The sequence below is a fragment of the Calypte anna genome, chromosome 9 (genome assembly GCF_003957555.1).
Source record: "Calypte anna isolate BGI_N300 chromosome 9, bCalAnn1_v1.p, whole genome shotgun sequence".
Taxonomy (NCBI): domain Eukaryota; kingdom Metazoa; phylum Chordata; class Aves; order Apodiformes; family Trochilidae; genus Calypte; species Calypte anna.
This window is the reverse complement of record NC_044255.1, coordinates 20,744,132-20,761,333: the sequence shown is the minus strand read 5'-3', so window position 1 is coordinate 20,761,333 and position 17,202 is coordinate 20,744,132. Positions and strand designations below refer to the sequence as shown.

At 45.7% G+C, this 17,202-nt stretch overlaps 1 protein-coding gene across 3 annotated transcripts in view; it reads right to left on the bottom strand.

The window, feature by feature from the left end:
* Positions 1 to 424: 424 nt before the first annotated feature.
* The window catches only part of PLD1 (phospholipase D1), a 68,900-nt gene continuing 52,122 nt past the window's right edge, over positions 425 to 17,202 (bottom strand). For all 3 annotated transcript variants that reach the window (XM_030456099.1, XM_030456098.1, XM_030456100.1), the window contains 8 exons: positions 13,870 to 13,980; positions 13,047 to 13,135; positions 10,185 to 10,298; positions 8,784 to 8,833; positions 7,630 to 7,764; positions 6,177 to 6,330; positions 5,186 to 5,300; positions 425 to 4,679 (listed from right to left, as the gene is read on the bottom strand). In XM_030456099.1, the coding sequence (XP_030311959.1) occupies positions 4,455 to 4,679; positions 5,186 to 5,300; positions 6,177 to 6,330; positions 7,630 to 7,764; positions 8,784 to 8,833; positions 10,185 to 10,298; positions 13,047 to 13,135; positions 13,870 to 13,980 (993 nt within the window). In that variant the 3' untranslated portion in view covers positions 425 to 4,454. The remainder of the gene's footprint in view (positions 4,680 to 5,185; positions 5,301 to 6,176; positions 6,331 to 7,629; positions 7,765 to 8,783; positions 8,834 to 10,184; positions 10,299 to 13,046; positions 13,136 to 13,869; positions 13,981 to 17,202) is intronic.

Sequence of the window (17,202 nt, the reverse complement as noted above, 5' to 3'; positions counted from 1 at the left end):
GCCACTGATGCTTTAGTCAACTCTTCTCCCCCTGGAGGACAAGTCATCTGATTTTCCCTCTCTCTGCTCTGGATTTCCTTTATTGAGCATTAAAAGTGTGGCAAGTTAATTCTGTTTTAGAGACAGACCATTTTTGTCTGTGCCTTTCATAACATTTTTTTTTACTATTAAAAATCCTTTAAAATAGGGTTTAAAAATCTATTTAAGACGTCAACTTTCTCTGCTTTTAAACTCCAGCACTTTCTCTCTCCCAGGAAAATCCAAAATGAGTCAAGTCTAGCCATTTTTATTGCAATTCTGGACCTTTTCCTATCATGTCTGAGCTGTTGGGGTAGCACTCAAGAAAAGGAGACTTCAGCACACAGGCAGGATGCTGCCACCCTCCCCAAAACAAGCAGAAACAAGACCAAAGCCAACCATTTCGACATGATGCTCAGTTGTATTTTCAGTCCATTAATACACAGTCATTTACCAGGTACAAACGTAGTGGAAAGCAAAGTGATCAATAGCAGAAACAGAGATACAAAACTGAATTCCAGCAGCCTTCACAGAAGGGATATTCAGTGTTCACAACTGCACCTCCAGAAGGTAGAGATGCACGGACACCTGCACTCAGACCCAAAGTGGAAGCTCTCCTTTTGTTACCAGTTAACTAGACACTAAAAAAACCACACAAAACAATACCAAAAAAAAACCCAAACATTCCTAGAACTGTGACTTTTGACACTTTCTAATTTCCCCAGCATCAGGAAAGAGGTAAATTGGAATTATTTACACGGAGGAGATTCTACAAAACCACACTGGGAGGTTAAAAATGGAATAATCACAAATCCTGGAAAAATACAACAAGAAAGCAGGCAGGGAAATAAAAAAAAATTAAAAAAGAGAAACCCCCAGAGGATCATTGCATTCAGTGGTCAACATACAGAGTGTGGGGCTGCTCCACTTTAATACACCTTTGTTTTGCACATTAAATTAAATCATTGCCATGGTGTCACTCTCTAGGTTTAAACCTTGGTTCTTGCAAAGCTCCAGCTTTCAGCAGGATCTCAGCCCTGCAGACAGGATTGCTGGTTTGAAACAGTCTGCAAAATGAGTGCCACAAAAATGTGAAAGCATATTCACAGCTTCTGGACCACCCAAATACCTGCTCTGGAGACCACTTGCTTGCTTCACCTTGGCCATCTCTCCATCCTATGGACCAAGTCCCTTCTGCCAGAAAACCAGAGCAGCACCTCTGATTGAGATGTGTCAGTTTAGACCAGGGTGGGATTTGGGTCTTTACATTCAGCAGGAGAAGGAAGTGGCACTAACAACCTCAAGGACCATTCAGACTTTTATTTTCAATGTCCTCACAAACGCAGCTGCTGTGCACAGATGACACTTTCCCCCTTCGACCCCCCCTCCCTGACTGTCCCAACTACAAGTGCACAAAAGACTCATTTCTTACACTGAAATAAAACCAGCAAACCATGTTGGATTGTACATGGATGTCTCCTTGGAAGGAATAAAGATATTGTAAATTGATGCCAGGGTCCCAGCTAGGCAAAACCTACACTGGGATCCACCCTGGGCACAGCACCAGGATTGTGAAATCGTGTTGTCAAACCTGATCAAAAGAAGGGAAAATGGAGTGTTGGGGATTTAATCCAGCAAGGGTCACATCAAGTCAGGTGACAAACTGAGACCAAGAGACCAGAAACTGAGCTGAGCACTTTACATCTCCTGTGGAACACTGGAGTAGTTCTCCTACAAATGGTTTTTAGCAAAGTCCTTACATAGGATGACAACTTAGTCCTCATTTTTAAAACCATGCACCAACTTTAGACTGAAACATCAACACCTATATGACAAAACACATACTTTAAAATATCAGACTATTAAAAAAGACATGGTAAGGAATACAAGTTCTCAAAGTGGCATGTGGTAAGGAATAAATTAAAGGCAGAAAAAAAAAAAAAAGTCTTCTACTCAGGTCAAACTAGTTCTAACAAATAAATGCCAAAACAAACACTTCATGTTTCTGGGTTTGCTCATGCTTGAATCCACATCACTGGATATCTGTAAGCAAATCCTCTCCAGTTTGAAGGTATAAAAAAAATAAAACCCACGCTGGTATTATGGACTAAAGAGTAGTGATTGTTTAGGTGCAGCAATTAACTCTCTCAAGCTGTTCAACCACACAGGCTTCTTAATATAAGAAATAAACCACATCTCGGGGCTTTGGTGGCCCCACGAGCCCCTGGGGCTCTCTGCACCATGCTGAGGCTGCCTTTCAACCTTGCCTTGCTTCTGAACATTACTAAGAAGCCCCAAAATTAGCCACCCACTGCCTGAAAAGACACGATAAGGCTAATTTAACAATGACAAGAATCTTTGCTAACATGAGGATGGGGACAATAAAAGCACTTGGAAGGTGACAGGAGCCTTGCACTTTTCATGTGTGCAGGTTGAAGGGCTGGATGCTTCCTTTTCAACCATGAACAGAGATCTGCATGACTTACAGTGATTCTCTGACAGGCTGTAATCATTTCAAGTTAGCAGCTTTGTTGAAACTAAACCAGCTAAAAACATATCAGGAGAGAAAATCTCTGAACTAGCACTGCCATGAAATAACCAGGAAGCTTTGATCTTTCTTGTGGTCAGGACACACATTGCCCTGGCTCTGCAGGGGGTGACCCAAGGTCAAATTTTTTTAAGAGATAAAAAAATAATAATAATAAAAAAAAATATATATAATCAAGGGAACACGTTTGTCACCTTCCAGCACACCAGCTAAAAATATCAAACCTTTGGACTGAACATTGCCACAATGGCCCTTCCAAGAGGCTAACCAGGCCACAGAGCCACCAACCAGTGCAACTGGCATCTGAAAACATGAGCATCAAGCAGTGGGAACTGCAGGCAGGGACTGAGACTTGGTGTGCTCTGCAGGAATGTCTGGGGCTGCTACTTCCTTGGGCAATGCAGCAGGAAGAGAATTACCTGGTGCCTATTGATGGGCCTAAAGACATAGAGGGCAGTCAGCTAAAATGTGGTGCCAGCTTGGGACAGCCAGGCAGCCAGTGTGACTCTTTTCCAAGTAAAAACAAGTGAGACTGTTGGAAGAGCCAAAAACAGAAGAAAAAAAAAGAAAAAAAAAACCAAACAAACAAAGGACTGGCTTGTGAGCTAAAGTAAATACCTGTTCCCCATGTCTTTTGACTGAGTTGGGCAGAGGGTTAAACCCAGCTGGCAAAGGGATTCCCCAGATGCACTGGCAGCAGAGGAGCTCAGCCTCCCACTTCTCCAGCTCTGCCTCTCCTTGGGCATTTCTCTCAGTATTCCACACTTCACTGTTTCCCCCAGGACCACCTCTCCCAGCACTGCAGCTGGACATGGAACTGGGAGACACAGCTCCTTGTGGGATGGAGGATCAAGGTAAGACCCAGGAGGACACCCACCACATGAGATCCTGCCCCAGGAGGTGTTTTGCCCAGGGATGCTGAATTGAGCTGCTGCTTTGCTGCACAGTGAGATGCAAAATAACTTTGGAAACTGTCTTATAAAAATGGAAACCAGGACAGGGCATGCTGTGGGTTACTTGTGCTTGAGAATGACTGAGCTCAAGATTGTGGCTGGTCTAATAGCAAAGCAGAGGTCTTGCTCCTCTTTCCTCCTTGCACTCAGCCCACCTCCATCAGCTCAGTTTGAGAGTGGCTTCAAGCTCCAGCTGAATGGCCTTTCCCTTCTTTTAAATAGGGAGGGGAAGGGCTGGGAAGGATGGTCTGCTTTTTGGATGTGGCTGTACCATGCTATGCATGAGGACTGCTGATTGCTCTAGCTCTGGTAGAAACAAAAGATAGAAAAAAAAACCCCAAAATGCTGATTCTGGTAGAAGATTGTTACTGCTGTTCCCTTTAAGTAGTCAAGCTGGGATGGTGGGAAGCTCCAAGGCAGTACCAAGCAGCACTTCCCAGCAGTGTCAGAGCTGCATGATGTGCTCTGATGGTGTCCAGAGGAGAGGGGGGGGGGAATTCCAGCCAGCCAGGACACAGATATCTGAAAACCTGAGAAGCACACCCAGCCCATGAGTCCTGTGCAGCCACAGCACGATCACACGACGTAGGCAGCCACAATATACAGCTGGCAGCAGTGACAACATCAACTGGGATTTGTTTGTTATCCTAGGAAGTGGGCTGCATCCCTTAGGTGCTGAGAACATCTCGAGTGGTCACTCCTCAGAGGAGAAACTTGTAATTTTGCCACGATTTCCAAGTCTTTCTGCTCCTCTCCTTTGCTAGTGTTGAGTTGCTTCACGTTCCTCCACCAAAATCCTTAAGAAAGGCACATTAGCTTGGTAGAGATACTTTCCACCTCCCTTAGTAATAAAAAGCTTTCCAAAAATCCTCTATTGTCCATCAATTTGTCCCTAGAGAACCAGAGTTTTAAAAGGCAAAGCAGTCTGTATCTTCTTAAGTCCAAACCTCCATGGGTACCATGGACTCCTTTGTTCCAACAGAGGGAAGCAAATACTCCTCCTCCAGAAAACGAAAGGGGAATTGTACTAAAAACCCACGAATCTTTTTTAATTCTTCTGCTGCTCTTGCAGGATCATCAGTGGCTAACTTGGGCTTGTTGATGAAATCACGGAGTTGGGTTAAATTATTCACCTGGTCACTGGGAAGGCAGCGAAAAACCTGATGAAAACAGAAAGAAGTGGCATGTCAGAGCAGGGAAAATACAATGCAGAGTTCCTGAGAAAGGCCAAAAGATCCAATATTAATTCCCCCTGGATGGGAGTAAGGTAATTAACAGCCTGGAGAATGGGGAGAGCAGGGGTGGGTGCCTGTTGGTGATATGGCTGGAGCAGGCAGTGGGGAAGCTCTGGGGTTTCTCCTGATCACTACAAAAGCTTCTTAGAAACCAGAAATAAAATCTGCTTCTATTCCAGTTACACTGTGGCCAAGCAGACATAATAAGTAATAATAATAATTTGCCAGAGCTACAGCTAATTAAAGGACAAATCAAAACTTTTGTCTTCTTGGGCTACACAGACTCTGGGGTCTCATTCAGTTTTTGCAACCAACACAACTCATCCTTCAAAGCATCTCTGAGCAATCCCAGGAGCTGGACCTGCTGCCCCAGCCCTCTCAGCACAACTCTTGCTGCTCCATAGGAAGGTGAAAGGTTCTGTGTTCTTCACCTTATCAAAGATGGTGGCGTTGCGAGCTGCTGTAGAAATCCACACCTCCTTGAAGAATTTGTCACAGACAGGATCCTGGTGCTCTGGGTTGAGGTCAGAGCCACCAAGGACAACCCTGAGAAGACAAAGGCATCGGTGGTCATGGAGGCTGAAACACTGCATGCTCCCCTCTCTTGAGAAATGCTGGAAAATTTTCCAGGGGACTTGCCAAACCCTGAGTGCCCCCAGCTCCCTCCTGCTCCCATCCTCTGCTATAGTCTGTCAGCCTTAATGCTGCTTGATTTTTTGTTTTTTGTTTTTTTTTTCCTTCCTGTGCAATAACCTTCCAGATGGGAAATAGGATAGCAAAAGAAAAAAAGAGAAGAAAAAAAAAAGAAAGAAAAGAAAAAAGAAAAAGAAAATAAGAGAAAAAGAAAAAAAAGAAAAGGAAAAAAAGAAAAGGAAAAAAGAAAAGGAAAAAAAGAAAAGGAAAAAAAGAAAAGGAAAAAAGAAAAGGAAAAAAAGAAAAGGAAAAAAGAAAAGGAAAAAAAGAAAAGGAAAAAAGAAAAGGAAAAAAAGAAAGAAAAAAAAAAAAGAAAAAAAGCAGGAAAAAAAAAGAGAACAAGAAAAAGGTCTTAATGAAAAAACGGCCCTGTAGTAGGCCAGATGGTTGCTCCAAGTAAGGAAACTTCTATTAGAAAGAGACATGCCACCCAAAATTGAAATAGTGTGAAAACAGGATCTGGAGGGAAAGCATCACTGTCTTGTTTATGAGCTCTCCTCGTGAAATCCTGGAGCAAAATGATTTGTAAGTCAAGCTGCTGAGCTGAGGACAGGAGCAGGGTGAGAAAGGCTAATCCCAAAAAACAGGAGCGAAACTCTGAGCTGAATTCAGGTGATGCTAAAGCTGAGCAGGCAGTACCAGCCCTGCTGGGCTGAAAGGCTACAGGAAAGGGTAAACCAGAGCAAGCCCTGCCTGCATCCCTGTTTGGGTCAAGTCTGCACATCCCACCTGAAGCACCGGAGCCGGAGGGACTGAGCAAACTTCCCAGCATTGTAATCCTCCCCATCCATCACGGAGGGGACAGTCTCAGTGTCCTGCACAATGATGGCCATCTCACTGTCCCTCTTCCCCAGCATGCTCCGGTCGTTGATGTTGGCAGAACCTGGGGAGGAGGAAACAAAAACACCAGCAATGAAACCCCCCCTGGGGCAGGAGATGCTCCTGTCTGCCCTCCATCACCACCCTCTGCATCTTTCATCTCCACAGATGACCATCTGTGGCTTCATCCTCACCACAAGGCTTCCATATGGAAGCACAGACCCCCCAGAGCTAGGATTTAAGAAAGAAAGGAAAAAAATTCCTAATTTTGCAAATTTCAAAAGCCCCAGGCTTGGAAGAAGGGATCCCTTTAGGCACTTGTTAGGCATTTACCTTCCCAGTGACCAAGTTAACATATCATGAGGAAAACCAAGTCCTTTCACCTCCCTCACCGTGGCCTCATTACCATTTTATTTCCAGGAACACTCCTTCTCAGGTGGAAAAAAGAGAACACCAGCTCCCCATCCCTTCACCAGCCAGCACAGATTTATGTGCTGTACAAAAATCCATCCTCAGGCTTGTACGTACAGAAAACAGAAATTAAGAGCTCTCTCAGGCTCCTGAACCATCCCAGTTGCAACAACACTGCTCTTGCTGGAATAATAAATCCACTTCCAGGCTCCTCTGGGCACTGGAGATGGGATTTGCCCCCTGAGAGAGGAGCAAACCAAAGTATAGGTCACCTGAGACTATGGGATGAATTGCTGCCTTGAAGCAGGGGAGTACTTTAACTCTTGCAAAATCTGCCATCAAGTTATTCTTTGGCCAAGTTTTGGTTTTTTTTATCAAAAATTGTTTCTTTAAAGAAACAGACTAAAATTCTGCTTTTCTGCTGCAATGTAGAGTCTGAGGTCTTGTCTTTGCTTCGTGGTCTCATGATAAATATGGTAAAAAAAAAGGGATGAAATATCCATTTACTTGTTCTAACATCTTTCCCCATTCTTAGGAAATGGAGCTGATAAATGACACATGTTTTGCAAACCTTCCAAATTTTACAGCACATTCTGTTCTTTAAGGAACAGATGACAAGTCTCACAAGTCTTCCTGCTAGAGCAGAGTTTGATACAAGACAGATGGACAATATTCCCTGCACTGGGATTCTCCTCACTCTTACACAGAGATTTAAAACCACTTCAGAAAAACAAATTAAATGACAGCCCTTCCAAATCCCTTCTCCCCTCCTACCTCACACTCCTGGCCAATTTGTAAGCTTGGGGTTTTTAGTTCTTTTTGTTTGTTTTGAACAGCAAAACGTTTCGCAAGGAAGAAGTCACAACACAGAAAAACACAGGGCAGGGAAGCAAAGGGACTAATCCAGATTCAACCAAGTGATCCAAACTCTTCCCATGGGCCCCCAGCTCACCAATGATGACTGTGTTGTCATCAGCAATCAGCAGTTTGCTGTGAACATAGATGAGCTCTGTGACAAGTTTTCCTTCCAGCTCTGCATATGTTCGAAGTCCACAGAAGGAGATGTAGTTGATCCACTTATCTCCAACTGGAAATTAAAAGAGAACAAATTCAATGGGGGTGAAAGAGGTGGAAGAGAGAAGAAAGAGGAAATACCCTCGTTATAGAAAGACCCATAGAAATAAAAGTTCATTTTTTACTTTTGTTTTGTTTTGGTTTTTTAATTAATACACAAACAGATAATGGAAATAAGTTTCCTTAAAAATGGACTTGAAAAAGCTGCCCATGGGCTCTCCGTGCTGCTCTGTTGCCTGCTCAGGCACTGCCATTTTGATCAGAATGACCCAAATCTCCCTTCTCACAGCCCAGCTATTTTCAGATGCTCTTATCCCTTGTGAGTGCTTGTGAGACTGTTGTACAGACCCTGCAGAAAGGGGGCTGGAAGCAGGTGTTTTGTCCATGCAAAGTATGGAAAATATGTCCTGCTGTGCTTGTCTGCAGCTCAGATTTACACAAAGCCCCAGAACAAATCAGGCATTACACATGCCCGGGGTGTTTATGATACATGGGTTTTCAAGATCCCTCAATTCCCAGCAGAGCAAATGGAAGCAGAACCCTCTGAGCAAGGCAACAACTCAGAAACAGTGTCAGAGACAGTGTCCTGCTTTGGCAGGTTTTTCCTCTCCACGTTCCACCAGAAACAAACCCAGGGTGGGATTCAGGGGGGAGGAGGCTGAGGGCTCCTTTCTCCAAGAAGCATGACCCAGCTCAGGCCATGTTCCAAATGACACGACCCTGAGCAGCTGCAACCACGTTGTCTCCCCCCTGGGGTCCTCCCCTCCCCTGCATCAGAGCTGCATCCATCCAAGTGTGAAGTCTGACAAGTAGCCAGAGCTGGTGGGACCCAACAGACCTCAGCCACAGGATGAGAGCAGAGGAGGAGGTTGCCCACCAGCCCTTGTTGCTCTGAGATGCCCCAATATACACCTGAATCCCTCAGCAAGCACTTGTTTATAAGAAGATGGAGAATCTGATTTGCTTCTTATACATGTAGCCAAACAACAGCATCCTGAGACTATGAAACAAGAAGAAGAGTAAAGCTCTTACCCTCTGGCTTCAGCTGGCTCAGGATTGAGTTTTCTCCTCGACACATGGTCCTGGAAAGAAGGTAGAAAGCCATCAGCACCACTGTGACTTGAGGTAATGGCATATGCCAAAGCAGAACCAAGAGAGGTAAATTGTGAACACAGATGCCTTTCAAATACCCCGTGCAAGCAGGAGGCTTCCAGAGCACACATTTCCCCCATAAGACTGGTGATGTATCAAGGACTGCTCATTTCCTAAAGGACCTTGGATCAGTTGGAGCTGGGAAGCACTTTCACCTTCTAGAGCACTCCAAGATGATGATAAACACGTTACAAACAGAACTGCTCCCATCTGTGCTACAGATCTGGACACGAAATCCCATCGAGAAAATAAGTCCCCATATGGAGAACACCAGGTCAGGGAATTTGTGTGGTCATGGATGGGCTGGAAAAGCCACAGCTAACATCTAAATAAACCAACTTATGGGCAATTTCTCAGGACCTAGGCTTGTCCTTGCAGAAGAAAGCTGAGGCAGAAGGGCCTGATCAGGCAGGCGAGCTACTTTCCTTCTGCTTGTATCTCCTGTCCCACTTGTCCCTATGGAGGTGTGGTAGGTAGGCAGAACAACAGGCAGGGAGGGGACATTTCACTCCAGAGGGGCTCTGCAAACTGACTATGCCCTGGTCATACCAAAACACAGCAAGTTTCAAGTCAAAATCACCTTGCCTTGGGACATTTTCCTTTCTCCCACACCCCATTCCCAGGGCAGGGCTGCCCAGCACTGCTGCCACTAAGTCCATGAGAGCTGCTGTGTTGCAAGCAGCTCCCAAACCATTCAACCTGGAGCAGGGGAACAGCATCAGGGAAGATAATTTTGCCTTCATGGGGCTGAGCCAGCCAAAGCATCAGCTAGAAAGGAAGATTTGGTTGGGGACAAAGCCCAGCCAAGGAGGCCACAGGGCTGCTGGCTCTCTCTTGTGGCAGCAGAGATGGGGATGATACCAGGGGGGACCACAGTAAAAGCCACAGTGGCACCTCCATGGAGAGTGCTCAGGGATGAGGAAGTTCTGGTTTGATGAGCTGGAAGTAAGGCAGCTGAGAGCCAGGAATGGTGGGGTTGGTGTCTGGGATCAGGGGACCCAACGTGCCAGGGGATTTTGGTGCCAAGAGCACCAAGAGCTTTTTACCCACTGCACCTCATTGGTAGCCATCACCTCCTCACACAACCCCTGAAGCTGGTGAATAAAAGAGCTCAAATACTGAGTGAAAACCACACAAACATCTCTCTTCTTCTTTTCCAAACACTGTGCTTGTGTGGACAATCCCCCCAGAGTGACACCACGATGCCACAGCTGGACCCTGGGGCCTGGTGGCAGCAGGCAGGGGGGTTCAGGAGGTGCCCAGCAGCCCTGTCCACCCTACCTGTAGTTGAAGTGCATGATGGCCTGGAGAGCATTCCCTCCCCCAGTTGAAATGTCTCCTTCAAAGCCAGGCAGCAGTGGGATCACCACGTACACTCGGAAACGTTTGTTTTCCCTGGAATGAGAGTTTGGGGAAAACATCAGCCTGCAAATGTCAGAGCTTCACACAAGGGGAATGCCCTTGGTTTCATTTTGCTGGGGCTGACAGACTTGGTTTCCATCCAACCTATCACACAGATTGAAGTGTGAAGCATATTTCCAGTTTCAGGTCTCTGTCACCTGTCACTGGTCCTTCAGCCAGTGCTCAGACTGACAGCAGAAGGAATCACTCTTAGCAGACAACAAAAGAAGGTAAAGAAGCATATTTTCACTCAAATGTAAGGACAGGTTAATTATTTTGCAGATTGTGTCTACCCCTGTGAAAGTCTGAGCATCCTGATAGCCCAACCACACCAGTACTGGTGCTGCCTGGTAGGGCACAGAGATTACTGAGCAATCACAGGCAGAAAACTAAAATCTGACCTGACATTCCCACTACATCCTGGTTTTTGGAAGTCAGAAACATCACAAAAGGTGGATAATGCAAAACCTTGATCATTCAAGGCAAGTGTTTCACCGATACATCACAACCCACAAAACCCCAGTTCCAGATTTCCCCCAAACCAAACCGTTCCCTACCCGTGATCTGATTCAGGGGGAAAAAAAAAAACAAACAAAAAAGCAACTATCCTGGCACTGCCTGGGGCTCTTCTTAAAGCCCAGGTTGGGTTTGCTTTGCTGAGCCAAGCCAGATGGATCTGTTCTGGTGCTCACATCACTGGGTGCTGGCAGCCCCCTGCCCTGCGCCCTGCAGAAGGATGCTCCATTGAAGGTTGCTGCCACTAGATGGCAAAACACACTTTGATCAGGAGAAAACCATTTCAAGAACACTCTCAAGATGAGCCAGCCTTCAGCTTTTATTATAAGTACTCTTTCCTCCATCAAGCTATGCCTGTGGATTTAAGGACAGAGGAATTGTGGAGAACTGGGGTCTCGTCTGAGTTGGGTTTCTTGAATCCCAACCAGTGGTCCCTTAAAGCTGTGCCAGGCACTGGATATGAGATCAAGAAACAGCTCATGAGGTCTTATCCAGACACAAACAAGGTTTGTTTGTTTCATCAAAAAGATCTACCAATAAAGCATCCCCCCAAAAGCAGTTTGTTTGTCTAAGCCCATATTAAAGAGCCACCCATGAAAAAAAGAGGAAATCAGGAAAAGAACATTCATAATTACATTAGCAGAAGATACTTAGTCTCAAAGAGTGAGAAGTGTACAAGCTTAACTAAAAACTTTAATTTACAACTAAACACCTGTGCATCACCTACACTGTTTTCCCATGAATATTTGATGCAAACCTGACCTCACTTTTCATTTAGGTCTGAATTCACTTTTTATCTAAGGCAATGCCCAAGCTTTCTGCAGCGAGCAAAACTCCTGTCTCATATTCAGTTAGGAATCAGGCATTAAGCTGGCACAATATTGGCCCAAAATTGGAGTAACAGAGAAGCAGAAAGTAACAAAAACAGGCAAGGCAATCCAGAGTGGCTTTCAAAGGGGACACAGCACAGGCACACAGGGTCTGGATGCTCCCAAGCCTCAAGGTTGCAATGCAAACACCAGGAGGGCCACTTCCAGTAGCACTGGCACCATCCTCATTTACCTTAGGGTGAGAAAAGCCATCCCAGCCTTTCATCCTTAGCCAGTCACAATTATCCAGGCTATGCCTTGCCACTCACAGATTACCAGCAACTCCACCCTGGTTCTCTCCCCTGCTATTACTGGCAGAGCAGATAACACCCATGGCTCTCTCAGTTTGAACAGGGTGCCTCTGCCCAAAGCCTGTCCCATGGCAGCTCCTGTAGCCCTGCAGATACTGCCTGCACCCTGTCTCAGGTTGGTTTCCTTTACCCAAGTAGGAATTTCCAATTCCCAAGTGCCAATTTCCATGACCCAGGAGGGAGCACCCCTGGGAAAGCATCCCTGGCATAGCTCCAGACAACTACAATATGGAAAAGAAATTATCACTGCAAGAAACATCTCCGTGCATGGTGAAACATCTCTGGGCATGGTGAAATCACACACGAGAAATGAAAGGGAGAACTTGAGAAAGTCTCCTGGGTATCAGCCCAGCAAAAGCAGGAAACAGCCTTAGACTTTAAAATGGATGTAAGTACCTGAAAGAGAGACCCAGGGGAGCAACCTGAAGCAAAGCTGTTCACGATCAAAGAGAAGACATGAAACCTGTGGTTTTCATGTTAGCACAGGGTGAGGTGTGCTGAAGCAAAAGGAGTGTCTAAAACATGGTTGGGTTTGTCCATCCAGGAACAAGCAACAGTCTCCTTGCAATGGCTGGAGGTTGTACATGCCCTCCAGCACTTAGAGAAAGTTCAAACTACAGCTGAACCCCTGCAGTCAAATCCTCAAGATGCTTTTGCTTCCCCTGTTTGAAGCCAAGCCTCTCTGCAGGTGATTTAAAGAAGCCACAAATCTCACTTCAACCTTCTGACCCATTACCTTGCCTGACCACAGGATGTGTTGGCTATGGAGCAAAGGTGTCACTGAAGCAGAGGATAAAAGCCTTGCTTTTAAACAAGTTCCATAGTTAAAACTACATTTTCATAAGGGTAAGTCCAGAAAAATCACTTTCTGGCTGCAAAGAAACCACTAAAGAGTCTCCCTGCTGCAAAAAGCAAGCAGATGCTTGACCACAGTGGTTCCGAGTTGGAAAAGCTCCTGTACAGTCACATCCATTAGGATATTATTTGACACCACAGCACAGAAATGCTGCTGAAAGACTTTCATTGCCTTGTTAAGAACAGGTTACCTGTGAGCTTTTAGAATCCTCTGAGCAATTGCATCGCCGATCTTGTTCCAGACAACTTTGTCATCAGCACAGCTAATAAAAAACTGGTTCTGCAGGAAAAACAAGCAGAGCTACTGTCAGACACTGCCAGCAACGAACAAAAAATATTTGTGTGCTTTATTTCAGACCCAGAGCAACTAAAGATAGCTGCTGAGTTTTGGGTGCCATTTGAGTTGATGGTTTTTTTTTATTATTATTACTTATTGCACGTGTCTGTGATCACTTATTCAATGAATTAGCCCTTGTTAACCACACTCCTTAGAAAGTTCTCATAAAGAACATCCTAGCAAAAGCCTAAATAAAAGGGAAAAAGAAAAAAGAAAAAAAAAAAAAAAGAGGAATATAAGTGTCTGCATTCAGCCAGCAGTGGCACAGGAGACTGCTGCAGCTCAAGCCTGTACAGATGTGAGACCAGCCCCATCAGGGGGAGGTTTGGGCTTGCACAGAAGACACTGCAAAGCCATGGAAGCAACAGAAAGACTGCCACAGGCTTTGAAAGTTGCCTGGCAATTTCACTAAGAGACTTATAAAGGAAAAGTTTGCTTTTTTTCACCCTGTGGTCAGAAGGCTGCTAGGGTATGTACCATCAGTTTGGTCTGAAAACCACTGAAATCAATAGAAACAGTCCCAAAAAATTCAGAGGAGATGTTGGATGAATATCTAAGTGTGTCTTAATTCACAAAAAAACTCAGACCAAACCTCAAGAAGCAGAATTACCCTCCCGATGGCTCCAAGCCCAGCCCAGAGCATCACAACCTGACTGCTTCCTCTCACTGCTACTCACCTCTATGTAAATGTAGTGTTTGCTGTTTTCTATCACACTGACATAGGCATTGTGGATGGACTCCTCGTGGTATTTGATGCCAGCTGACCAGTCAGCAGCAGAACGAAGCACCTGGAAAGCAAGAGATGAGAACCTTCAGCTCTTGTCCCATCAGGACACCACAGCACTGCAGCTGAGTTACTGAAGATGCAAAGGACTTAACTGCAGGATTTCACTAAAAATGGTACTATGTGCAACGTTTACCATTTATACTGCATTTGTAAAGAAGGAAAAAGGACAGTCAAAAGTAGCATTAATGCTTAATAATGTTTTGGCTAAAAACCTAAGTGTCCTCTACCACCCAGGCAGCTCAAAGTGCAAGGGAAGCAGCAGAGAGGTCTCCTGCTTGCTTAAGTTCTGATGATAAGCTGCTTTTAAGACAACTTCTATTTCCAGGCTTTAGGGGTGCATATCCAGTGATATATCTCCTCTCAGACATGTTTTCAAGCTGGTCTCCAACTGGGACAATGCATTTTTCCCACCCATGGGCTGTACATAATTATACAGTCAGTCCACTAACGCAGGCCATGCCTTTGTCCTGAGCACTGGAGGTCATTTATTTCTTCTGCCAAATTCTTGCACAAGGCAGCCAATTCGGGACAAGCAGACTTTTCAAATCCATCACAGTTCAGCTGCCTCCACTTACTTGATTTTTACTGGAAATCCACTTTTAAAGCAGACACTCCAAGATGCAAGAACGTGCCCCCCAGGGCAGCTCTTCCCCCTGCCTCCTGCAGTTTTTGGGCAAGAGAGCCAGACCCATATGGGAAATAACCTTTGTTCCTGCTCCTGGCCAGGCTGAGCAAGCCCTACAGCAGAGAAATTCCCACCCCCAGCAGCCAGAGATGCTGAGACATCTCCTGCTTTGAGTCCAGAAGCCTCAGTGCTGTGCCCTGACTGATATTTTCCTAGATGGAAATGTAGTTGTTAATTAAGTGTTGGCAGAGTATGTGCTCAGGGGCAGGACTTACTCATGATTAGCCTCTGCCTTTAAACACTGTCAAGACAAAAACACTGAAATAAGAGTCTTAAAATGTCTCAATGCAGCTGTTCCAGCAGCACTCCAGCCACAATCTCCATGGACAGGGACACCTCCCACCAGCCCAGGTTGCTCCAAGCCCCATCCAACCTGACCTTGAACACTTCCAGGAATGGGGCAGCCACAGCTTCCTTGGGCCAGTGTCTCACCACCCTCACAGGGAAGAATTTCTTCTTAATATCTCATCTAAATATACTCTTTCAACTTAAAGCAATTGCCTCTCATCCTATGACTCTTTTCCCTTGTCCAAAGTCCCTCCCCAACTTTCCTATAGCCCCTTCAGGTACTGGAAGGTGTCCAAGGTCTCCCTGGAGCCTTCTCCAGGCTGAACACCCCAAACTCTCTCAGCCCATCTTCACAGGACAGGTGCTCCAGCCCTCTGAGCATTTTTATGATCTATTCCAGACTTGCTCCAACAGTTCCATCTCTTGTGATGGGGTCCCCAGAACTTCACACAGTTTGAAGTGTTCAGACTCTGGGTCAGACTCTGTTTTCACAAGGAGCCAAAGCCAGACACTGCCCAGCACAGAACTGGTACCTCCAGGCTCCTTTCTCCTCTCTGCCCCCAGGCTCTCAGGAGCAGCACTGAGTGCCAGGCCAGCCTTGTCATCCCTTTAGCTTCTATAACCAATACACCAGCAATAAATTTGATGTTTGCTGTGGGCTATTGCACTAATCCTGAACAAAGCAAGCTCTCACGCACACTTCAAAGAGGTCAGGACGTGAACCACTGCCAAGAGCATTAAATTTTCATTGCATTTACATCAGGAGCTGGATATTGCCTCATCACAACAGATCTTTTGGCTTTAGTTGATAGCTGTGGACTCTGGCATAGAAATAGAGAGATGGAAAAAACCTGGCACTGCCTTGGCACTCTGCTATTTGACTCTTGCAAAAATCAATGTGCAATCATATTGCAGTTGTGAGCAAAGCCCCAAAATCCAAACAAAAGAGGCTGAGAAACCCAGTCTGAGCTGCAAGGCTTCTTTCCTCCCTCCCAGCCTGCCCTTCCCATGGTTTCCTATACATGCTGGATTCATCCTCCCTGCCCTGGGGAAAGCCCCTCTCAGTGTCTCTCCTGCTATCCCCCACCCTCCCCAAAACACTTTCCCCATCCTCTCCTCTGACAAAGGAGAGCAAAACCAGATGGTACAACCAGGGTAAAATCTGCTGCTGACAGGTCAGGGGCTCAGGCTCCCAGCAATGCTGCAATCCCCACAGATCCTTTGTGTTTTCCCTTCCTCTGATCTGCCCACAATTAAGGACAGATTTGCAGACAAGCTCAGAAACAAGAAAACTGCCAGCCAGGCTTTCTTCAATCAGTCCACAGGCAGGGACAGGCACAGGGGGCTGGATTCTACCTTGGGCTAATAAGTTCTACCTATCAGGTCCCTACACAGCACCAAAAATCAGGGTAGTGTGGGTTTGGCTGTTGGTCAAAGGATTAAGAAGAATGATATTGCTGTAAGTTGTATTTTGGTTTTTTTTTCTGGACAAAGCTGGTGATTTTAGGGTATCTACTTATATCTGCTTTGGATTTTATCACTGAAAGGAGACAGGGCCCTGTGACCTGAAACTGATTTATTAGAGAGAGGCAAAAGGCTGATCCTCCTGTGGCTGCAGGAAAGGAGAAGCCAAGATGCTCAGGGCATCTGTGTCACCCAGGGATCAATGGAAGCCAGATCCTTGGGGGCATTATGGAGAAGATGGTCAAAATTACACAATGTGCATGCAAAACCATTGCCTTGGGGCTCGAGGGGATCATCCAGAGGCCATAACCCAGCAACCAAGGGACCTACACCCAGGCAGGGTGCACAAGCCTGGGCAGAGGAGCCACCTTCATACTGGGTGCTGCAAATGCTCTTCCCCTCCAGCTCTCCTCATGCCAGGAAGGTTGGTACATTGCAGAGCAAGATGCTTTCAAGCTGTTGTCAGAGAAATCTATTTATCTGTTTATATGCAGGGCTGGGCTACCCTGACAGGTCTCTAAAAACTGCAGCTTTGACATAAATTAGATGTGAGCAAGGTAGCTTCAGATGAATAATTTACAAGACAAACCTGCTCTCTTTTTGCTGTTTATGGCATTGCTGAGATCAGCCCCTCATTTCCTGGCACATATCAGTCATGACAGTGCCTGAGCACTGCTGTGATGAGCCCAGTTTCCAAACAGCTCACCCACCAGTCAGCACTGGTGGACACAACATTTGGCAGTCACTGCTTCAGCCTCATCCTCCTCTTCCTCTTCCTGAGCCAGC